Source organism: Colossoma macropomum, unplaced genomic scaffold (assembly GCF_904425465.1).
Source record: "Colossoma macropomum unplaced genomic scaffold, Colossoma_macropomum, whole genome shotgun sequence".
NCBI lineage: Eukaryota > Metazoa > Chordata > Actinopteri > Characiformes > Serrasalmidae > Colossoma > Colossoma macropomum.
In genome coordinates, this window is record NW_023494805.1 from 19,224,632 (window position 1) to 19,235,983 (window position 11,352).

The following is an 11,352-nucleotide window of genomic DNA, read 5'->3' on the forward strand; positions in this document are numbered from 1 at the left end:
AGATTCATTCAGCACTCATGTTACTGAGGCACCATCCGCAGTATCTGGCCCTAGGGAGCTTTCTCTGAACGCCCAGGGCCATCGCACTCCTCAGACACAGGATTATCAGCTCTGGCAGCGTTCCCTCAGCGCTGGACTCAAACAGAGAGCCTCCTCTAGCTCCAATGCTGGTGCACTTATAAACCATAACCGAACCCAATGCACAGTACACTCAGAGAGAGGCCCAATGCTCAGATGGCAAATACAAAACTGATATTGTCTCCAATACATAGTACATTAAATTCTGTAAAGTTTTAAGTAATATTGCATTGTGAAAGTTTGTAGTGGTCTGCCACAAGCATTTGCCAGCTGTTTTCAGCTCATAACCACTGAACATAGCTTTTGTATGGTACTTTGGTAATGTTCATAAGCCAACGTCGTTAATGACTTTTCTCTGATGCTTCTGTTGTGGTGGGCCTTTGCTTTTATTTAGCTCTATCAGTGACAAGCCATTGAGAGTGGTTTCAGGTGAGGTGGTTCATTGTACAGAAACTTACTGGCTCAGATTTCTGTGGTGGTGACAGGACCCAGGGCTCACAAATGCAAATACAGCCATTTTATTAACTGTCCAAAACAATCAGTGAACCTACATGCGTCTTTGGAGTTTCTGTATGTAATACTGATAATGGTAAACTAATACTAAACACCCAATGTTTTTAAAAATACATTTGAGCCCAAAATCTGATCTCAAAGCTACTATAAAACAACGTCTCAGGCATCAGGCAACATATTCATAATTCCATTTTACGTAATAACTTTCATTGATATTGCTTTTGCAGGCATTAATTGCTTTAGACCTGTGGTTCTTATCATCACCACTGTGAATAATTCTGACTTGGTAAGTTTTTCTAGAACAGTGAATTTTACATCAAATAACCATTTAAATATGCAAAAATTTGAACTGGTGGAATTCCCCTTCAAATTCTCAAAGTTTTATGTAATATTGTACAGTGAATGGTTGTTGTGGTCTGCCACAAGTATATGCCAGGTGTTTTATGTTTAGGTGTTCATAACCAATGAAAATAGCATTTTTACAAGCCTACGTTGCTAAGCCTACTTGTTAGCTACTTTTATCTGATACAGTGAAAATAAAACTTGTTTTTATTTATCACTATCCAATAGTGGCTACTGCAACTAACTAGGCTAACTCTGCAACCGTTGTCCAGCCTCTAGGCTGTCAAAGACATCGGGCACAAAGGGACGTCTTACCTTGACAAGACAAAAAGAGTTAAATTTTTGGTTCCATAATTTGTATAACCTAAAATACTACCTGAATATTTGTCCATTTTCATAAAAAATTACAAAATTAATTTTCGCAAGCATGACAAACACATGACTCCAAAATGCCCTCCTGCATGTACTCGCAGACCACTGACCTACAAAGACTAGAACAGAAAAGCAAGAATATTCTTTAGCATTACTGAAAGGAAAGAATCGAGGGTTTCTGGGATTGCCCATGCCGGCAGCTTTTCAGCATTCAACCATACATCGGCTGTGCCATCTGTTCCTCGTATTCAGATGGGAGGGAAGGGAACGTGAGCAGTGCCATGGAAACTATTATCAGGCAAGGAATGCAGGATTAGGTCTGGGCTGGTGCAGGGGGGCTGTGAAAAGAGATGGATGGCACTAAACAGAGAGAGACAGGAAGACACAGGCCAAAATCAGCTGTACTACAGGCTATGGGCAGGTAGAACACCGGATGAGGCTTGTTTGGAAGCTGGGGAAGGTGGAGAGAGATGGAGAGGGCTGCATTGGAAGGGCACGCCGAGAGGGAAACGAGGCTGACTCATTCGAGCGTGTGCACCGCAGCTCTGTGAGCAAACGCATTTTACATATTTACACACACCGCTGTTGCAGGCTGTGCGTGACAAACAAGAGCAAACGTCAGGACACGATTTTACAGGCTGTTAAAAAAATGTGTTACAGTACAGACCACGATAATTCATTTAAAAAATAAAAAATGAAAACAATAAACATATGGTTCTAAAGAAAGAGGCTGATAATTTAACCCTCTATCTATTTAAGAGAATGGCTCAGTGAAACATGAGTCATTTCGGGTCTCCCTCTCTGCCGCTGAAAGCAATGACACCTGCTAAAGAGGATAAGCACCTGACAGACTGAACACAGGAGAAACCAAATACCACCATATGGAACGCGATATCCCACAAGGAGCTCAAAAACCCATTTAAAAACCACTAAAGAGACACTAAGCGCCAAAGCCAGCACAGTAACTCACCGATAAAGGATATTCAAGGACCTCGTCTCTTACGTAAACGGCTGCATATTCATAGATGCAATGCTACTTTAGGTCACATCAAAAATGACAGATAATGGCTAAAGCATATTTATTTCTCTTTCATCGGGCCAATGAAATGACGCACTGGCAAAATATATCACTTATATTTTTATACATGCGACAAATAACATTTGAAGGCCGTTTCAAATTTAGGACAGAGTGACACCGCCACACATAGAAACATGTGTAAAAAGTGTGCTGTGGGAAGCACCAGAGAAATTACTAATCTAACGCGAGAGGTCATTAAGGATAATGTGACATGGCCATTGTGTTTCCTTTCGTCGCAGCATCCGTTTCCAGTGCCGGATCCTCTCCAGAGTCCAGCAGCTCCTCTGACAGAAGGCCAAGTGGAGGGCTAAAGGCTGCCAAAAGGAGGGGACAGGCGCCGTAGATGAGTCAGACTGGTGGAGTGTCTCCCTCATCACCAGACATCATTAACTAAAGTAACAGGCTGGGGTGCTCCTTACCCGGCCCAGCCAGCACTCTCCACTCACTTCTTTAACGGCCCGTTTAATACCACTCTTAGCCTGTCACCCCCCGTTTCCTCTTCTTCTCCACCACCAACAGTGTTAAAGCAACAGATCAAATCAAACGTACACAATTTACCCTTTACCCCACATGCAGTCAATCAGTAAATCATTATGCAGTCAATCATCATTCTGTCATCTGATCGCACCTCCTAGCCACCGCCAATTTACAATACTATCATGGGGGGTTAAAATAAAAAAGATAAACAGAGCAAGATACTGAGGATCTTCTTACAATACCCTCTTTTCTCCAGTAAACTGGTTATATGTGGTAACCCCCCATTACCTGCCGTGCCTGCTTAAACCAGAAAAAACAGGCCTTCTGGTGAGAAACTTTGTTTTTTGTCAAAAGATATTTTTGCAACAGGTCGAATAGAGTTTACAATCGTTTCTTTTTAAAATGTCCAATGCAATGTCTTTTTATGTTTTTAATAACTGATGTAATCGTAACATAAAGATCTTTTAAGCTATTCATGTTTCGTGAGGGAATCTATTAAGTGTGAGGAAGGCTGCTGAATGGCTTTTCAATTTAAATTTGATTCAGTACATGGAATAGAGTTAAACATTAAAAGAAACTTGTTAAACGAAAACCGACTGCGAGACATCCCAAAGCTGCACATAAAGCTTGCACGTTTTCAGGTTTTTGTAATTCGTCGAACTTAAGTGACAATCACGATACATGGAAATAATCAGCAATGATCAATCAGCTCAAGTCTATCCAACAAAACATGTTTGGTACCTGAAATTTGCTTGCTAGATGCGAATCATCTCATGGACCTGGCCTGTAACTCACTCCCTCACTCATGTTTAGCAGGCTGAAGATTCTCCACAAAGGGGCTTTTTTTGGTGCTTCGAATCAATGACACTGTGTGTTCTTGGTTTTTGCATACCATGTATAAAAATGGCCAAATGGATCTTGCATAGCTAAAACCTATAGTAGCAGCTGTCTTGCAGCCTCAATTTTGTCTGTACTTTTGACCATTTTCATAGATGACAGGATGTCCATCAAGCATCCATCACTTGTTAACTACATACAAAAAAGTATCATATTAAAAATACATCAAAATAAATCATATTTTAGAATACCCTGACAACATGCAACAACATATTTCACTTCCACAGTGCTTATTCTCATACCTCCAGTGCAAAACTCATGAAGCAGTCAACATGTATGTCTGTTTGACTACATTCTGGATAATGGAAACATTGTGTAAATCAGATTTTTTACTGGACTGCTGCTTTAAAGTGGACGTTTAGTACCAAAAAGCAGACATATTAATATATTGTATTGTTGTGTATATCACTTCTGCAACATTGCAGGCTTGGGACACTTCTTCCACTGCCTGATGTGGAAAGGTTATTACGTACATTCATCACTTCTAGGCTAGATTACTGCAATGCCCTCCTTGCCAGTTTACCTGCGATTTCCCTCAGGAAGCTCCAGTATGTGCAAAACTGTGCCGCTTGTGCTCTCATTCAAACCTCACCGCACAGACACACTACACCTGTGCATTTCAAACTACATTAGCTCCCTGATTATGCATGTATTGATTTTAAAAACGCTATACATACCTATTAAGCAGTTTCGTGACCTTGCTGAGTCGTGCATGCAAACCCAGCTTAAGCATTTCGCTCCTTCACCCTGCAGCAGCCACACTGAAAGCTTAAAACAATGGATGAGAGAGACTTTCTCAAGGGGCTGCTCAGTTGAGAAACAGCCAGAAACTGTCTGACATTCATTATTTACTATGTTTTCCTTTGGTTTGTTTGTTGGACTTTTTGCTTTGTTATACTTACTGTGTTTTGCTGGACTGTGTTGCTGTATTACATTTACTAACTGTGCTACCACTGTTCCATAGCTTTTTGCCCCAGTTGCTTTGTAGAAGTTTGGGCTTGAGAAAAGAGCACTTTAAATAAAATTAATTATTATTATTGCTGCTGTTGTTGTTTGGCAGGTGCGATCTTGCGGTAGATGGCTTAGAGCCCTGAGCCGCTCCAGCTCCAAATGTGATTGTCTCTTATGATCTGAGGGCTCAGTTATTCCTTTTGAGTATTTGGTTGGTGAAGGGATCTGAAGTGGGTTGTGGAGTGGTGCAGGAGGAAGCCCCTCTTCCCCACTACGCAGCTTTCATCCTTTCGGGTCAGGTGTGCACTGGCCCATGCGTAAGTAGGTTAATCCCTTCTCTCCCTCCCTCGTTCCCTCCCTCCCTCCCTCCCTCCCTCTCTCACTCTTTCTCTATGCTCCTGGAACCACTGCTCAGGAGAATAACCTCTTCCTCTTACACAAGCCATCGAGCTATTCTTAGAACATCACAAATCTCAACTCCTCTGAGGATGAGCACGCCTGGCATGACTTTCTATGTGGGATTTCTACTCTTTGAAGAGCAGGGTAGTATAACTGGTCGCTCCCGAGTCTTTTCTAACGTCTGAAAGAGCTGCAAACTCTTTGAATGAACTGAGTGAATGCACATTCATGTAAAGAGCAAGCAACCTGGGAATAAACAGGTAAGGTAGACTCAGCTGAGCTTGTGGGAGCAGTCAAGCTAAGCTAAAAATGACTTAATCACTCAATGGAACTTAAATCAAAAAGTGACATGTTTAAATCAGCGGTTTACTGAAAAAATTACATCACTTTCCCTGTACCGCAATTGTAGTTAATCAGCCAAGACACATTTGGTTTCCTTCTCTAGTTTCACACTGGAGATACAAGGCTAATAAGGCAGAAATCTGTCACCCAAAAAGATCTTGGGTGACACAGACTTCCATTACTTCTTAGCTACATTAGCCTCGTAGCCCCAGTCCAAAACTAAAGAAGTAACTCTGGACACCAAACATGTCTTGGCTGATCAATTATGTTCAGGGTAAGGAGAAAATTGTGTAAACTGTATTTGTTCTGGACTTTTTCTTTAATCTATGCTGAAAAACATGTGACTCAGAACGACATCTAAGGTGAAAAGCAATGTCAAAGAAACTATAACTCCATATCCGATTTTCTAGTTAATGGAATTTCATTAAGCAAGACCCAGCAGGCTGCGTCCAGCTTTTTCCTGCATTTCATAGCATGGTTTTCTGCCACTTCCCAAGAGCGTGTTCATGAATAAACATAACACACAGACAAGTAGGTCACGGCAACCATTAGCCCATCTGCCTTCATTTACGTTCCACTGCATTTACTGTTACTCACTAATTAACTAAAGAGGATCTCATTACAAAAGGACTTGTTCAGTGTATCCCAACAAAAGAAAAGCACTCAAATGACTGTTTTTACACCATAGTAATGACAGATGGCAATAAGAGAACAGGTAGACAGCACTCAAACCTTCTGCTGAGTAAATATAAGAACTACTCAGCTATTCCTAACCTGTTTCACTCTCAATTAGCCAGAGCTAACTGCAGCAGCTGCAATTTGACAGCATCTGAATTCCAACCATGGTCACGGTCTTCTGACAAAACTCGATGTGACATGAGCTCTTTTTTTCTGAATTCTCTCCTCGTCCTTTATTTTTTGGAGTTCTTCTGGTCATTCAGTCTACTTGGGGCCTGCATTAAAACGTCAACCTTCGATTTGAGGCAAAAATGCAGCAGCTAGTCTATGATTTTCCCATTTGAGCAGCCAGTGATCCATAGAGTGAAAAAAGCAGACCTCATGTAATCTTTGATCCACAGCACAGGTCAGTGCCTATAATTCAGCCTAAAGCAGCTGGAAACCGTTATCCGAGTTGATGCTGTAATCTAAAATATGATCTATATCTGTGTTTCTCAACCCTGTTCCTGGAGGCCCACTGCCCTGCACATTTCAGTGTTTTCCTTGCTTCAGTACACCAACTCAGTAAGAGCTTGGTAATGAGCTGATTAGCTGAACGAGGTGTGAGCAGGGAAAACATTAAAATGTGCTGGACAGTGGGCCTCCAAGAGAAACAGTGATCTATCCATAACACATTCAGAGGTCCAGAGACACTGACAGCATCTCACTGCAGCGCAGTATGAACAAATAAAGGGCATGTCCTAGTTGAATGACTCTGTATTTAATAATGAGTATAACAACTGCAAAGTGTTCGTATCTCAATAGACATCCAGTATGTTTCCGCATGCCAAAGCTCATCAGCTCAGCCCCTCAAAGCCAATGTGTATTGTAGCGTGTGGAGCCTCAAAAATGAGAATCACAGGATGAAACACAAGCTCCTAGCCGAGAGCTACGTGCTCCAAGTCCACACAGTGGACGGACACACGAGTCCGTCAGTGCGGGCTAACGGGCTGTTTGTGCATGTGTTCTCCTCTATAGGCCCTCTTACCTCCTCCAGGACGCTGACCGTGTTCCGGCAGCTCTGCAGGCGGGTGGTGAAGCTCGATGTGGTCGGTGAGTTGTAGTCCTCCGTGGTCTCTGCCAGGAACTCGGACACAGAGATCTGATCCGGCATCCTGAAGGAAGGACAGCCGCGCCACAGTGGAGAAGAAAACAATAAAACAAAAACACCGAGAATAGATTTTCTTCAATTCAAAGATGTAGCAGCATTAGTGACTAAAAGCAGCCCGGCACATTAGTCCGCTCTGTGTGTCTTCGAGCGAGGCTGAATCTGAGTGAAAAATGGCAGAAAAAAAACACACGGCTTGTTGTTTCCTCGCTGGTCTTCTTCGTGTTATTCCCACCGTCCTACCCCCTTTCTCTTTCTCTCTCTCTCCCTCTCTCTCTCTTGCCCTCTCCTATTCGCAGCCTGTACACCGAGCACAGCGCGGCCGGACTAACGCTGTCCTCCTCAGGCTTCCCCCAGTAACAAGATGCTCGGGTGCTCAAAAAAACGCCCTCATTTCCACAGACCGCCGTTTAAAGGCGCTCTAACGCTCCGCTTTTCTGTGTTAGTGTTTTTTCTTTCTGAATGGCTAGTGTTTCAGCTTTCGTAGCGGTTTCATCCTGTTTTCCTCCTCTTTTCTCTCTCCGCTTTCTGACACACGCGCGCTCCGCCCCTCCCACCGCCGATGACGAGCTCAATCGAGGAGAGTATCTGCGCGTGCGCGCATAGAGGAACCGGGATGGGACGTTCGATTCAGGCTTACGAACCGATTCTTTTGAACTGTCAGTTTCAAAGAATCGAACGCACGATTCCTCTATCATTGATTCACGAGTCAGGGGAACTTCACCCTCATCGTCTCCACGTTCGGCTCAGCGAGCGAGTTTCTGTGCACAATGAGTGCCAAGCCTATTTCTGTTTTTTGTTTTTTCAGTTCAATTATGTTCGATAACTCTGAATTCAGACTCTAATGGAGAAAACAAAATAGGACAGAAATAATACCTACCATAACACGTTTCATGAGATTATTGGTATTATAGTTTCAGTGGACCATTATTATTCTAATTTTACTGGGCTTCAGCTTATTAAACAGACTTAAACGGCCCTACAAACATTTCGATTCATTTGGACTTGACTCGGTTCGTCAGACATATTGAGCAGAACCAGTTCAAAAGAATCGATTCATTCACGAGTCGCACATCGCTACAGCAAAGCTGCTCCGCCTCTGCTGGTGAAAATTAAGTTTGGCCATGTTCTTTAAAATCGTTTTACTGAATATGTTTTTTATTTACGTAAAAATACGGTTCCAACAAAGAATACATTGTGCATTGGCATTAGAAAATGTTTTCCCTGGGCTTTACTTATTGATAAATTGCCCATTATACTGGCTTAGTAAACATACTAGTAATACGTAGCCTACTACACTGTAATAACACTATCATAACATAATTATATATTAAATTTAGGCTAAATGTGTTTTTAATATAAACGGTACTATTCCCTCTTTCAGTGGAGTTGTCTTTCATGTTATACATTTTAACATTTTGAACAAGAGAATGATGCGAAGGTACTGATTACAGTGAGATTCTTGGACGGATCTAGTGGCAACATTTTGTCAAACGTATTCCATTACAACACATTAAAAAGGAACATATTCAGAATACACTTTGAATACATCTTGATGAGGCACATGGAAAAACTTTGCTGTTGTAATTTTTACTTAATTTGCACTGTCTGTCACTGTTACTGGTTTGCAGTTAACCTCATTCAGTTCTATTGTTAATATGTTTCCTGAAAAATTTGCTTATAGAATGAAGTTGCAAAATTCTCAACATTATTTTGGCTCTCATCATCTGCTTCTGACCATAATCCCACTGCCCTCGCCTGAACTAAGCAAACAATTCACAATATCCCAGTAACAAAATCTTGCAAATTTGCATATAAAGTGAGTAAAGTGTGTGATTTTTATTATAATAACACGTAACTGGCCATGACACACACACAGATGTCCATTACAACGCAAATGCTAAGCTTATCGCTTGTCAACATGCCCACTACTGACTTCCATCATCCCTCAAAAGGGCTCAGTAACACTGAGATTAATAACTGATCATTACATTGGTTTATCAGTCTACTCAGGCTTTAGTAGGAACTTCAGTCTGTAAAGAAGCCTTTTTTTTGAGATCTTTTTTACCTCTTTATACGCCATGTGCTGAGTTTAAAATGGTTAATAAACAAGCATTGATGGTGTTTCTTTTAAAGATGTTATTTTAGAAATGTAGTGGTTAAGTATTCTAAAAATATTCACCTAAAAATTTAAAGGTAACTGCTTTCTGAATACGCCTTCACAACATGTACTTTGGACTGAATACAGATACTTCATTTCCATATTATTCTCAATGCTTCCCCTTACATCCCAGGCCTGGTAAAGAGGTGCAGTGTTATTTTGTGGAAAATAACAGCACAGCTGTAACTATTCTAACCAGTCCACATGTTCACGTTGTTCGCGAAGCTCCTCAGTGACTCAAAACCAGAGACCATCAGCAATGTTTCAAAATTATTCAGGGCGAAACTCATAACAGTCCAACTCACCGGCTCCACAGAGAGTCTCTGGAAGAAAAACTCGATAAACGGGAGGAAGAGGACCTCATGACTCTTAGGGTCACCTGAGTAAGAAAGCCTGGGGTTCAAACACAAAACATTAGATATTAAGTAGGCCATGAGCTCAAACTAGTTAAAAAGTACTCCGCAAAAATGTATGTTTTCGCACAAAGTTTCACCGACTGAAGGCTAACTAAAGTCACTCCACAGGCTACATACTGCCTTATTCACTTAGGCTGAATACTTTACATTAGCCTTACACGGCTAATGCAGATTCTCTCAGATGTGCAACCTAATTTGCCCCAGAGGGGGAAAAAAACCCACCACGCCTCAACACTTACCGAGACCGCTTCACCCCGGGCTGCTTTCAGAAGAAACAGTGAACCAAACTGTGCGCTGAACTCCGTATTTCCAAACGCCACCATGTTCAGTTCATTTTGCTCTGTGCCTCGGCGGAGCAGAAAAAAGCCACAACTGCTCAGGATTTAGTCTCCGGCTGGAATGTGCCATTGATCTCCCCCATCTGGAGGAGGAGAGACGATCAGCAGCTTTTGGACAGGAAGCGAAAAGCAGCCATGTGGGGTTGGAGAAGGGAGGTGGGGGCATTTTTCCAGAGGACACAGCCTGACTGAGCTAATGGCCAGAAACAGAGTCGTGCTGCTGAAGTTGTAAGCTTAGCTTTTATCAAACTGCTCTTCCCGTCAGATATATTCACAACAAGCTTCTCACACTGGTCAGCTTATACTTATCACAAGGATACTTTTTAAGTGCTGAATGACCAGCTGCAGTGTAGACATGAGTGGAGACGTTTGAACAGAGCTGCTCTAACATTAGCCCTCCGGACTACTGCGCTAGTGCCTATGGAGACCGCTCGTTGTTCCACAATGTTTTCAGGCAAAAAACAGTTTTCTGGTTCTTCAAAGCGAATGATTCTATTTAGAACCATGAGTTCTATATAGAACCATTTCATGCTTAAATGGTTCTTTGCCTGGTGAAATGGCTCTTCAGATTGATGGAGAATGTGCTGTATATGATTCTATATGGCATCTTTTTAACAATGGTTCTCTATAGCACCAAAAAGGGTTCTGCTGTTACACTGTCAAGCTTGTAACTATTAAAGAACCCTTTTCAAAAAGATGCTATATAGAACCGTATACAGCACATTCTCCATCAATCTGAAGAACATTTTCACCATGCAAAGAACCATTTAAGCATGAAATGGTTCTATATAGAACTCATATTTCTGAATAGAACCATTCCCTTTGAAAATAAATCTTTTTTTGGGGCACTGATTTGGGAATTCCCGGCCAGTGCCGATGTTGGACATTTTTCATGTACATATCTGCCACTGCACTTAATATCGATATCTATCAAATCTAAACATCTGATCAGATGCGGACTTTTTTTTCAAGCAATTATCTGCTGATGCTGATAGAATTCCAGTATTATCGTGCATCCCTACAATTCTCTCTAGGAAAGAATCACTTTGAACTTAATTTTATAAAACATTTGATAATATGAAGATGATAAATCTATTATTTTACGATGATAAAATAAGACTCATTCACTATATCACTCATCTGCCATGTTTTAATACAGCCAC

General features: G+C 41.6%; 1 protein-coding gene across 4 annotated transcripts in view; it reads right to left on the minus strand.

The window, feature by feature from the left end:
* asap1a (ArfGAP with SH3 domain, ankyrin repeat and PH domain 1a) overlaps positions 1–10,275 on the minus strand; it is a 61,211-nt gene extending 50,936 nt beyond the window's left edge. For all 4 annotated transcript variants that reach the window (XM_036596426.1, XM_036596425.1, XM_036596424.1 and 1 more), the window contains exons 1-3: positions 10,091–10,275; positions 9,741–9,828; positions 7,155–7,281 (exon numbers count right to left, since the gene is read on the minus strand). In XM_036596426.1, coding sequence (XP_036452319.1) covers positions 7,155–7,281; positions 9,741–9,799 — 186 coding nt within the window. In that variant the 5' untranslated portion in view covers positions 9,800–9,828; positions 10,091–10,275. The remainder of the gene's footprint in view (positions 1–7,154; positions 7,282–9,740; positions 9,829–10,090) is intronic.
* Between the last annotated feature and the right edge of the window lie 1,077 nt (positions 10,276–11,352).